General features: G+C 46.4%; 1 protein-coding gene across 2 annotated transcripts; it reads left to right on the top strand.

Annotated features, from left to right (window-relative positions):
- Positions 1–3,047: 3,047 nt before the first annotated feature.
- On the top strand, positions 3,048–11,157 carry SHOX2 (short stature homeobox 2). Of its 2 annotated transcripts, none has more exons than XM_037827320.1 (5): positions 3,048–3,405; positions 6,321–6,529; positions 8,852–8,909; positions 9,231–9,319; positions 10,864–11,157. In XM_037827320.1, the coding sequence occupies exons 1-5, from the start codon at positions 3,048–3,050 to the stop codon at positions 11,155–11,157; spliced, it is 1,008 nt and encodes a 335-aa protein (XP_037683248.1). The 2 variants fall into 2 exon arrangements, with proteins under 2 accessions (XP_037683248.1, XP_037683255.1); XM_037827327.1 differs by having other exon boundaries at positions 10,900–11,157.
- Positions 11,158–12,422: the final 1,265 nt, after the last annotated feature.

The raw sequence follows: 12,422 nt of genomic DNA on the forward strand, positions 1-12,422 counted from the left end.
TTGACCCAAACTACATTTTGAAATCTCCTTTCCCCGGGAAAAAAAAAAAAAGAAAAGAAAAGAAAAGTGGTGTTTAATGAAACAACATCGCTAGGTCTGCGTGAGCATCTATTAGTATATGATTTTAAAACTTGGATTTTTTTTTTTTTTAATTAAACTTCCCTTAGGCCAGTGGGAATCTGTGGTCGGAAACCACAGATTACTCAACTCTCCGTCTAGTATCACATACCATTCCCAAATATACAACAAGCCAATATTTCGAGGTCATGGAAAATCTATTAAGTTTGAGTTATGCAACAGTTGTGTTTGAACCAATCCTGATTACCTTTAAAGTGGCCATCTTTCGCTGGAGCTCAGTAGATGGAATTGGAGTTTAGACTTAATAGTCACGTTCTTGAAAGAGCAAAGAAGTAACTGATGGGTCTCCCGAATTCTTACCAGACTTCTAATAGTGGTGATTTTGGAGCTGTTTGTGAATATGTATATAACACTTCACTTTGAGAGCCATTTGAGCACCATATCCATTTAGCTAACCGTATTACTTTTCATTCTGCTACATAACCTTAAAAACGGATTTTCATAAAGAAGTAAAATTTTATGGTTATTCCCCCCTGATAATACTGGAATTAAAGTGGTAACAGAAAATCATGTTTCTAAATTCATATAACTTTGGAAAGTTCGAGTATTTGAGCCTGTTTTGTGATGTAATAAAATGAAAGGAAGTATTCATATATTTATTAGTACCTAAAAGCTATTCCTACTGGAAACTTAAAAGATCCCAATTACTTCTAAAAGTAGCAATAAATGATATGTCTTAAGAAAAACAAAAAATAACTTCAGAATTCAAGAGAAAAAAGGCAAAGCAACATTTTGAAAAATCATGATTCCATCTTTCTTAAACTCACCAAATGGGAGCATTTTATTCTGAGGATTTGTGTAATATAACATAAGGTATATAGAGACTCTATTTAAATAAATGTAGAAACACTAATATATTAAATTATAATTGTGGTCTAACATTTCTTTTTACAAATGTTTGTAGTTGTTTCAGGTGGAAATTCTCAAATTACCTGTTAACTTTGTGTTGCTGCTTTAATCAATGGGTGGACGATATACATATCATGTTCTGTAATTGCCTTTATTTTTACTAAGATTATTACATCCAAGATAATGAACAAGTTATAATGAACACGTTATCTTTAACATCAGAAAGTCTGGATTAGTATTCAGAAATTGTCTCCAAAACTACATTTGGAGTATATTTGTTTACCCGCTAAAGTAAATGTATTTTTCCGTATGTAAATATTCTATTGTATCTATAAACACAGAGCAAGCCTAGTCCTACACATAGAGACAAATGACTCAAGAATATAGATGTTCCTTCCATAAAACAAACCGTTTAGATGCAAATAGTCCAGAAATAGAATTTTCAATCGTGTCTTGAAAAAAAGAGAGAACGCACAGCATTTTCTGGGAGCAAGCATCTCTCGTTGAAAACCCCACAATAAATAAAGGTAGATGGGGCACAAACTTAATGTGGATTTTTTTTTCAAACGCAGAGAAATAATCCCTTGTTTTTCAAAATTAGGAGATCAACTGGAATCTTTCACAAAATGTTAAAGAAAAGCTCCTATAGTTCATCGTGGGAGGGGTCTGGGTGCAGGCAGTTGTAAGGGAGGAGGGGTGAGGGTTCCTGAGACCTCAGAGAAGGAGCGAAGTCGAACGATCCTTGACCGGACGCTTAGGAAACACTCTAAAATGGGATCTGTCAGGGTCCTGCTGCTCAGAAACATTTTAAACCCACCGGTCACTTCGAGCAGGGTCTGTGGGTGAAGCCTGCTTGGATTCCAGGACCCCAGTAGTAGAGTGAATTACATGGACCGCAGCGCGGAGCTCAGTGAAGACCCGACCTCAGCTTCTGGCTGCCCGCCGGGAAGCCCCTAAAAGGAGCTGCGCGAACCACAGAAGCTACGGGGGACCCCGACCCTTGGTAGCGATGTGAAGCCAGGATGCCGGGTCATGGAGCTGAGAGGAGTTGGGATGCAGGGTCAAGATACGGGACAAGGGTGCTGGGCCTGTTAACTGCCGGGGCGCCCGATGCAGAACAGGGCTGCCAGGCAGTAATGAGGACCGAGCTGCTACGTGGCACCCTGACGAGGAGCAAATATGTAGGGTCGGATGCCGGGTCCGACGGCGGGACTGACGCCAAGAGCAGCGCACTTGTCAGTTCCCTCTTTGCCCCGCCCCCGCGGAGTCTGTCAAGCTCCCCAGTGTTTAACTAAGTCGTGACACCGGCGGAAAACCCACGCCTAATTAAATTAATTAGAGATTCTTGTCAATCTTGGATTAATGGCCTCGAGCACAAGCAGCCGACGCTATCTAAAAACCCGGACAGCCGGGGACCTGCCTCCTCTCCCCGCCCCCTCCGGTCCCCCTTTGCTGCCCTCCCACTCCAGCCGGTGCCGGCCCGGACTCTAGCCTCAATCAATCTCTCTCTCAATCTCAATCTCTCTCCCCAGCGCTTCACACACCCCCCGCCCCCATCCACCTCCCGTGCTCCCCGCCCCAGGTAGTGGCGCGGCTGCTACCGGGGAAGGGGCTCACTCGGAGTTGTGAGGGGAGGTAATTTACTGAGAACAAGGGGCCGCCTTTGCGAAGTATAAATAGTGAGACTTCAAGAGCAGCGTTGCTATCAGATCTGAACTCTCTGCAGGAAGAATTGTCAAAGATCTTAACATTGAACAAGCGCGCTCCGGCAGGGAAGCATCAGTTCCCATTTCCCTCGGGCTGCCCCCGCCCCTTGTTTCCTCCTCCTCCTCCTCGCCTTCCCCCTCCTCTTCTTTATACTTCTTTTCCTCCTTCTACTTCTCCTTCTCTTTCTTCTTTCTCCTCTTTCTCTTCTTCCTCCTCCTCCTCCCTCTGCTCACCACCCCTGCCCCATTGATGTGTTATTATTGGGGGGGCTGGAGCAGTAAAAAAAGAAGAAGGAAAAAAAGCGGGGCTCTGCTGGGAGAGGTTGAGCGCGGGGCTAACGGGCGGCGGCGGCTATGGAAGAACTTACAGCGTTCGTCTCCAAGTCTTTTGACCAGAAAGTGAAGGAGAAGAAGGAGGCGATCACGTACCGGGAGGTTCTGGAGAGCGGGCCGCTGCGTGGGGCCAAGGAACTGACCGGCTGCGCGGAGCCGGGCCGCGAAGACCGCAGCAGCCCGGCAGTCCGGGCGGCCGGCGGAGGCGGTGGCAGCGGAGGCGGAGGCGGAGGCGGAGGAGGCGGAGGAGGCGGAGGAGGTGCAGGAGGAGGAGGAGGAGCAGGCGGAGGAACAGGAGGAGGGCGCTCTCCGGTCCGAGAGCTGGACATGGGCGCCGCGGAGAGAAGCAGGGAGCCGGGCAGCCCGCGGATCACCGAGGGTAACCGCCCGATCCCCGGTCGCGGTTCTCCTCCCCGCCTTCCTGACTCCTCTGGAGCTGGAGAGGAACCGGAGGCCCTGCGGGGAGGAGGGCGGGATGCGGACCAGGCCCTTATAACCCAGCTTTGGAAGTAGAATGATGGTGGAGGGATGGGAGTCCGGTGGTATGTACGGTCGTGGTTGGGGGCCGAGTATGAATGTGTGCAGAGGGTGTAAGGTTTGCGCGCGCCCATGTCAGATGCTTCCGATATTCCCATTCCACCGAAGTGCATTTTTCACCAGCCCAAGATTGGGCCCGTAGCCCCGACGGCCAGAGGGCGGGTGGTGAAGTTCATGGGGCCGAACTGCGGACAGGTATGCTGACTAGGGGTTGCGGCAAGCTGACAAGGGGCTGAGCATGAAGAGCCGAGTTTGCGGGAGACTCTTCCCTATTCGAGACAGACAGACAGAAAGGGGGGGTGGGTGGAGAGAGAGAGAGAGAAAGAGAGAGGGAGAGAAAGAGACACCAGCTTCTCTCTCTCGGGTTGCTCCGGGTTTCGGTTACCGCTAGGCAGTCCTCTTACTCCTCACGGACCCTGGATCTTGGGGGCCAAAACTTTCCATTATCTTTTAGCCGCAAAGGTAGAATGTAGCCAAGGCAGGCTAAGGTCCGGGCTACGCTGCTTCTCAGGAAGACGCTTTTAGTTTCCTCTCTTGGGTTTGTTTTTCTATATTTACAGAATTCTTTACTGCTTTGCATCATCTAGTGCTCTAGTCTTGTGGAGGAAAAAAAATCGTTTGGTGCCAGCGAAATGTTAGAAAGCAGCTTTATCTAAATGGTGGAGAATCCTGTACCAATTCAAAGAAGTTCAACAATAAAATTAATTTGGCACTTGGTGACTGCAGTAACTGGTGTGCTGCCATATTTTTCCAATTACGGAAATATGTGGCATGCGTAGAATCACATATTTAAGCAAGCAATTAAGTTGTTTATAACACAGTCTGTTCCTGTTTAGACCATTAAGTGGAAATCTGGGGACAAAAAAGAGATTTTATTAAGTCTATCAATCAATTTAAAATTTGGTCATCTTTCTCTTTGAAGCTGCAAAAGTTTGAAAGGCATCCACTGTATGGATGACACAATATAGACAAAGGCGCCTTATCACTTTGGCAGGATCTGAAACGTAATGGGTTCATATTTAAATTTCACTACAATATCACCGGAAATATTTTTCTATTAAATTGGGCCCGAATGTTTGCTATAATGTTGCCAAACTCCTTGCCCGAGGAAGGACAGATGTCCACAAAACGAATTCTGGGAACTAGAAATGCAGTCAACACTTAAGATCACCGCTCTAAAATGCCAGATTGGACTGAGGTCTAGTGCTCTTATTCCTGCAGAACCAGGTCCTCCTAAATTCGGAAAATGACGCCATAGCTGTCAGGGGGCCTAGTGCAGCCCTCCCAGCGTGGGTCGGCAGCCCCAGGGCCTAAGCTCTTCAGCTGGCCAGACTGCGAGACGAAACCCAGCACTCGTAGTCCCTGGAATTGTTGCTGGAACGCACAGGGCAAATATTAATTTCTCTTGCAGACCAGAAGTATATTGTGAGGCTCTTTGGGAGATGCTTTTAAACACCCATACTGATCGGGATCCTGGTTTGAGAACTGCAAACAGCCTCGACTATCCAAACTCAGCTTTGAAAACCTGAGTCTCCAACTTGGGGAGCAGAGGAGGAAGGTTCCAGAGGGCAGCTTATGTTGATATCGGCTCCCCCTCTCGCTGCCCCTTGGCCTGAATGTCTTTCACTGCCCCTGGGGGATATATATCCCTTGAGTGCTTCCGTACGCGCATAGTCGCAGAGTTCTTATTTTTGAACGGAAAGGAAGGAAGGACAGGAAAGTATCAATGGATATCTGCAAACCCAGAACAGAAAATGCATATTTTATTAAACATCCGAGCTGCTAGATGCATGAAAAGGCTTTTAACAACCAATAGAAACCGAGAGCCGCGAATGTTCTGCTTGAACCTGTTGATCTCTGTGAGTTTAAGCATTTAGGGTCGAATCTGCGTTTCCACCCGGGAGGGGGAAGAAGAGACAGAGGCAGCGATCGGTTTTGCGGGCCAGGCGGGGCTGATTTTCCTTCTCTATCCTGCTGGCCCGGCTTGGGCAGCTATTCCTCCAAGCCGCCAACATGGCGTGGACGCCTGTGTTCAGGCGGCCTGGGTCCAGAAGGGGGAACAGGGATGCTTGGCTGCACTTGCGGCTACCCACGGGACTTGGATCAAGCCCTCGGGCGGCGCGGGGCGCCAGAGGATGCTGTTTCCTGAGCCGTGTAGCACCCGAGTCTCGCTTTCCCGCCGCGACCCTTCGGCCAACTTGTGCCCAAATTAGACCAGTAAGTTTGCAAAATGCAGGGAACCAGCTGCGGTCAGACCCGCCTGAGAACGGCAGTTGTGGGAGGCCAGTGCGTGGCTTCGCTGGCGCCCTTCCGCCCTGACCGTGCTCTGTGAGCCGCCCGGCGCCGCGCTTTTGATTTCTGCGAGTGCATGGGAGAGAGTGATTGCGGAAGAGGATGAGTGGAACGTATTTGGTGATCGCGCGGGTGGGCCGGGCACTTGGTGTGGATAGTGAGGCGGTGAGTTGAGGACACAGATTGCGGAGGAGGGTGGGCAAATGCCCATCATGCCCCCGGGCAGACCTGACCTTTGCGCGTCTCTAAGACCCTTTTCCTCCAGGCGGAGTGAGGGGCTAGACAAGGCTTCCGGGGTGGGGGTGGGGAGGTGGGGGGAGGCAGGACCTTCCACCCTTTTTTTGAGACAAACCTAGGAACGGGATTTGCCGTGTTGTTTTTGTCCGTGGTGTGTGTGTGTGTGTGATTCTTTTGGTATGTGCGCGCGTGGTCGCACATGTGGCCCCGTCCGTGGTGCCCCTCCAGTGTCCCCGGAGCTGAAGGATCGCAAAGAGGATGCGAAAGGGATGGAGGACGAAGGCCAGACCAAAATCAAGCAGAGGCGAAGTCGGACCAATTTCACCCTGGAACAACTCAACGAGCTGGAGAGGCTTTTTGATGAGACCCACTACCCAGACGCCTTCATGCGCGAGGAACTGAGCCAGCGGCTGGGACTGTCCGAGGCCCGAGTGCAGGTACCAGGAGGCTAAGACGAGATGAGTCTGAGCCCAGGGAGCGGAGAGGGGCTAGGGCAACAAGCCATGGGGTGGGGAGTCGCCTTGGGGCAGGCACACTGAGGATGCTGGCTCAGGTAACTAGTGTGAGGTGAGGAGGGAAGAGATGTCTTGACTAGAGATCTTATTTTCCAAACTAAATCTTAGTCCCATAGCCTCCCCCCGCCCCCCCCCAACATATGTTCCCAGCAGAAGAAAGCTGTGCTAGGCTTACTCCCCGAGTTTCTATAAACCACACCCCCCTAGCCTTGCGCTGGCTTTAATGTGGTTTAATCCTAATGGGCCTACTTTTATAAGCCTTAAAAAAAAAAAAAAAATCCCACAGGAAACGTTTTATCTCTGGATGCCTTAAAATTTACAACGGATATTTTGCACGCGCGAGTTGGGTTTCGTTGAGGGTCTGCCTCGGGGTCTACGTTCGCCAAGCGGATATGGCAATTAGGTTTATGGAAGTATAGACTATAAAGTAAAATTAGTAATTGTTAAGTGTAGAAATTTACAGACTGCCATTAGCGGTCGATCTCAAACTGTGTGTGAAACGGCGGAGAAATAAACGCATTTTGGTTACTCTTTGTTCGCTCACTTAACCAAGGCAGTGAGCCTAAACTACAGAAACTCAATTTTAAAACAACCCACTTATCTATTGTTCCAAAGTCTGACCCCCAGCAAGCGCCATACCCGATTAAGTTAGAATTGGAGGGGTTTCTTTTCTAGTTATGGAAGTGAATGCAATAGCAGAAGTGGACTTTGGGGGCATTTAAAGGAAAAAATGTTTAATGTTTCAGGTTGTATTTCCGCTCCAATAATAAAATAGGAGAAAATGGTGATCATTATTTGTTTGAACACATGGAGCAGTTTTAGGCCCGAACATCTGCAGCTGTTACAAAGTATCGCTGAAACAGATACTCCCTGGGTCTCTGAACGCAGAGACCACCATCTGCAGCGAACTATGCGCGCAATTCTTATGGGGCTCCCGCATCTTGTAATAAGATCAGGACAAAAACACAGCAGTCACATTGAAGGGAAAAAGTAATAAAAGGCCGCCTTGGTCATCACAGAGTCAACAGCAGACCTTTCCTTTTTAAGCATCTCCCGTTTTGCTCTGTGCACTGACATCTCTAGAGGTTCAGCAACCCCTTTAAAACAGTGATGATAATTATTATAGTTATGAGTATTAATATCTCAGTTCGAACTCTTCTAGAGAGAGAAATAGGCAAGAAGCCTCGGGCCATGTAAGTTACACAAAGGATGCTACCCTGGCATGAAATCCACCCTTACACTAAATGGCAAGCAAATTTTTGAAGAGTTATATTAACTATGACAGTTGCTTTTGCAAAGATAGCAGGAAAAGCACTGAAGCAGTATTTTACTTTTGTGGTTTTTTAACATTAATTTGTAAATCTGCCAGTGTGCTGTATTATGGAAACTGGAGTATAAGAGCAAGTATAACTGAATTTTTAAAAATCTTATTGCCTCTAGAAGTTAGCAAGTTTATGTAAAAAGAGAATATCCAGAAGATAGTAAACAGGAGTTACTTGATTCACATATACCCCTTCCATAGAATGCTTTTTTTCTCTCTCTCTCTCTTAGGAACTGAACTTTATTGTTGCTTTTAAATTTCTCATACTTTTATTTAAGCTTTAGAGCTGTTTTCTGGATGCATCACTCTAACTGCAAGCAGCGGCTTTTTCTATAGTAGCAAATTAGATTATCATGATAATGGCACAATTATTCTGCTGCTGTGTTACACTCTGCTGCACAGAGGAATAGAGAAATTCTAAACTTCTTTGTAGTTAGGCTTTTATGCCACTAATTACCTCTTCCTCCATTCCTACTCCACCACCACCCCTAAAAAAAGTCTTTATTTGCTTTGGTGTTTGGTTTTTCTTGAAGATGAAGCTAATTAATATTACAGGCTATTAATGAGCACATTCTTCTCAGGTCTTACTAGGCAGACATCTAAACCCATTATCATGTTGATATCAGGTATCAGGGAGAGTTTTAGGCTTTAGGGACTCTGAGATGTGGAAAGATGAAACCATGACTAGTAGTAATTTATCAAGAAACAATTTATCTTGCAGAGGTCTATGTAACTTTTCTTTTTTAGTAGTTCATTTATATGTTTAACTTTAGAAACTGAGACTGTTCTATATAAGTGAAAGATTGCTTGCTGTATTTTCCAAATCCTTGGCTAAAACACTATTCTTTTCTCATCTATACTTTGTAACATTTTATTCTTGAGTCATTACATATAGGGTTTTTTTTTTCTACTCCAATTTGTAGGTTTGGTTTCAAAATCGAAGAGCTAAATGTAGAAAACAAGAAAATCAACTCCATAAAGGTATGTTTCTCATTCTAGGAATACTTGATATTCTAAGTAAAGAGAGAGTTGGAGAATATTCTTATTACAAAGACAGAAACCAATTCTCAAATATGACCAGTGGTCCTTAATTTAAGAATCTTCTCTGAAGTCAGTTAATAGCAGTCCTAAAGTTTGGGAGTAAATTGCATTTAGACATCAGTTTAGAAAGAACAGTCTAATTCCAAAGGAGTTTGTTCTGTCTTGGTACCATTTGAAGCACTGGAAAATAATGCTGGAGTTGTTAACCTCACATTATTTGTCTTGTTCTTTCATATATTTTTGTTGTTGTTGCTGTTGCAGGCGTCCTCATAGGGGCTGCCAGCCAGTTTGAAGCTTGTAGAGTTGCACCCTATGTCAATGTAGGTGCTTTAAGGATGCCATTTCAACAGGCAAGTAAAGCCTAGTTTTAACCCATTTTTAACTGTAGAAAGACCTGGATGTTGCTTAAAATGTTGAACTTCCCCCTTCTCTGAGCCCCAATGTTGGTGACTGTGCAGTTGGAGAACTGATTGTGAGATGATATAGTGGATCCACTCTCATTTAAAAACCCATACAGTGTCAGAGGTCTGCATGCCTAGCCATTTCTGTCCTCATTGGAACCCCACAGAGGCCCGAGGGCAGTAAGTGCCCCCTTAAAAATGCACCAAAGATTGCTCTTGGGTACTGAAAGGAAAAGCCTTTTGATTAAGAGTTTTTCAGACTCAATACAGAGTTAGTGCTAAAGTGTACTTAAGGCAACCTTCTGAATATTTTTCCAGGTATTTTCCACCTCTTAGTAACATTAAATGTTTCTGACTGAAGAAAAAGAAATAAATAAAAGTACTCCCAACTCACACGTGATTTTTTTAAAGCTGTTTCTGCAAACAGTGTTTCATCCCTGATCAAGGGAAGCCTTGGTCTCTGCAATCCTTTACTTAGTCATAAAGAAACCTTTAAGGCTATATGTTAAAAGGACAGCCTGCAGCAATGATTTAATCCTAGGAAATCCTAAAGCTCTGAACCCCTGGCTCTATGAGCCTGAGAGAGTAATACCTTCCCAAATCAGCACCTGACCTTCCCCATCCTAGACCAGGATCCCTACTTGTTATAACTGTGATGTCATGAAATTAGCTCAGTCATTAGCACCCTGGTCTGGGGATACACCTGGTTGCACCCATGTATTGAGTGTTAGTGTTAGGCAGATTTTAGTTCTCTTGGCACCATGGGAATCTGGCACTCTGGTGTTGGGTTTTGAAGCAAAAGGGGATGACTGATGAAAGAGAGGGAGACCTTCAAAGGGAAACACTTACTACTCAGAATGTGATCTGTGGGTCAGCAGCATCAGCATCACCTGGGAGATCATTAGAAATGCAGAATATCAGGCCCATCCTAGATTTTTGAATCAGAATCTTCATTTTGTTAGCTCCCCAAGTAATTCTTAAGGCAGTAAAGGTTAAGAAGTATTAACTAGTAACCATGCCAATTGTGAAGATGCAATATCTTCCCTAAGTGACAATAAAGTTTGCTTGTTGGTGTTTCGGTGCTTTAGTAGTTGGGTAAGAGGGTGTATGGCAGCAGCAGGAGAGGAAGATAATGGCCCTCATGCCCAGTCTTTCCGATTTACCATTGTTAATTTGGAGGAAGGCCGTATGTGATGTTTCAGCAAAATAGCAATGTCGTCCTTTCCTCGGGCCAACTCCCGAGGGAGCAGCCATATTCTTGAAGATGGAGGTCCCCGGGACCCAGGGAGATAAGTCCACGCTGAGCAAGGTGCGGAGACCCACGGGCACTGGAGTATCCTTGTGGAGTCCCAGATTCAGAAATAGGCTGAAAAGGTCACTCTCGGGGCAAGACATGCCGCCAAACGCCCCCGTTCCCTCCCCTGTCCCCAGCCCTCCCTTGAGCCAAGCTGGACGCTGTTAATGCTTTGTTTCTATTCTCGTTGTCGCCCTAGGATAGTCATTGCAACGTGACGCCCTTGTCCTTTCAGGTTCAGGCGCAGCTGCAGCTGGACAGCGCCGTGGCGCACGCGCACCACCACCTGCATCCGCACCTGGCCGCGCACGCGCCCTACATGATGTTCCCGGCACCGCCCTTCGGACTGCCGCTCGCCACGTTGGCTGCGGACTCAGCCTCCGCCGCCTCGGTCGTGGCGGCTGCAGCTGCTGCCAAGACCACCAGCAAGAACTCCAGCATTGCCGATCTCAGACTGAAAGCCAAAAAGCACGCGGCCGCCCTGGGCCTGTAACGCCAACGCCAGAGCCAGCGTCGCTTCTCTCGCGCGGCGCGCCGCCTGTACGCACTCCGCGCCCCGCTGCTTCTCTGTTACCCCTTCCTGGCCTCTGGAGCCGGCCCTCTTTCTGCCCCTCAGACCGCCCTTTTCCCCCTTCAGCAGCCCGAACTCGGAGGGTCGGACTCCGCGCGAGACCCGGGAATCCCACTAGGTGCACCAGCTCCGAGGCTCCTGCCCACTCAACCGTCCAGGGGCCTGGAATTCGGCTTCGTAGGGCGAGGGTGGGGAAATCTGGAAAGACACTGGACAAGGGAGTGCTGGGACAGAGGAATTGTGGCTAAGGGCAAAGCTGCAGCGATGAATTCTTACATAGAAATAAAAATCCTATTAACACTAAAAGAGAAAAAAAAAAAAAAAGAAACAAAAGAAAAGGCAAAGCTAGAGTGAAAAAGAGAACGAGAATTTAATTCTTATTGCTATTGGGCAGGAGCTAAAATCGGAAAAAGAACCAAGGAGGGAAAAAAAATATGTATTATATACATTTTGAAAATATGGAAGAATAACCTGGACGAATCTCGAGAGAATGGGGGAGTTACTAACTCAAACTGTGTTTTTTTTAAATGGGTTAAGAGGGCAAAACAGAAGGAAGAGGTATACTGATTTAAAGAATTAAGATGAAAAAAGTGCGCAGCTGGGAAGTTCACAGGTTTTGAAACTGACCTTTTTCTGCGAAGTTCACTTTAATACGAGATATTTGATAAGAGAGGCGGGCCTCCTTTTACGTTGAATCAGATGCTTTGAGTTTAAACCTACCATGTATGGAAGAGCAAGAAGAGGGAAGATAGAATAAAAACGAGGAGAGAAAAAATGATGTTAATAAGAAAAATACTATAGGCAATGATTTCTCCGAGAAATTATTATGGCAGAACTGTCCGGACTGCTGACAGCAAATTCCAGTTTGCATGTTACTAGTATTTTATTGATGGTGTCTCCACCTTTCTTCCCCTCTTTACTCACTTGCACTTATTCCATTTTCATCTTCAGTATGAAAAACAATACCAAAAGCGTCTGGAAATTGATAGATATAAGTATACACTGATTTTTTGCCCCGTCTTTGCTACTGTGGACGAAAGAAAAAGTTAGTAGGGGGAATTTTTACATTCTGATTGTCCCAAGAAGACGGGGGCGGACATAAAAGGTGGGGAGAGGAAAAAGAAAACAAGTAGACCAAATGAAATAATGAAGGTACAGCACCTTGCATGGTGCCCGACACATAGTAG

This window comes from Choloepus didactylus, chromosome 1 (genome assembly GCF_015220235.1).
Source record: "Choloepus didactylus isolate mChoDid1 chromosome 1, mChoDid1.pri, whole genome shotgun sequence".
In the NCBI taxonomy this organism is placed as follows: Eukaryota; Metazoa; Chordata; class Mammalia; order Pilosa; family Megalonychidae; genus Choloepus; species Choloepus didactylus.

Bases quoted from the DNA above. Each gene is read 5' to 3' on its own strand.
- SHOX2 (XM_037827320.1), top strand. From the start codon at position 3,048: ATGGAAGAACTTACAGCGTTCGTCTCCAAGTCTTTTGACCAGAAAGTG. The intron at 3,406-6,320 runs GTAACCGCCCGA...GTGCCCCTCCAG, and splicing joins CAGCCCGCGGATCACCGAGG to TGTCCCCGGAGCTGAAGGAT. The intron at 9,320-10,863 runs GCAAGTAAAGCC...TTGTCGCCCTAG, and splicing joins TAAGGATGCCATTTCAACAG to GATAGTCATTGCAACGTGAC.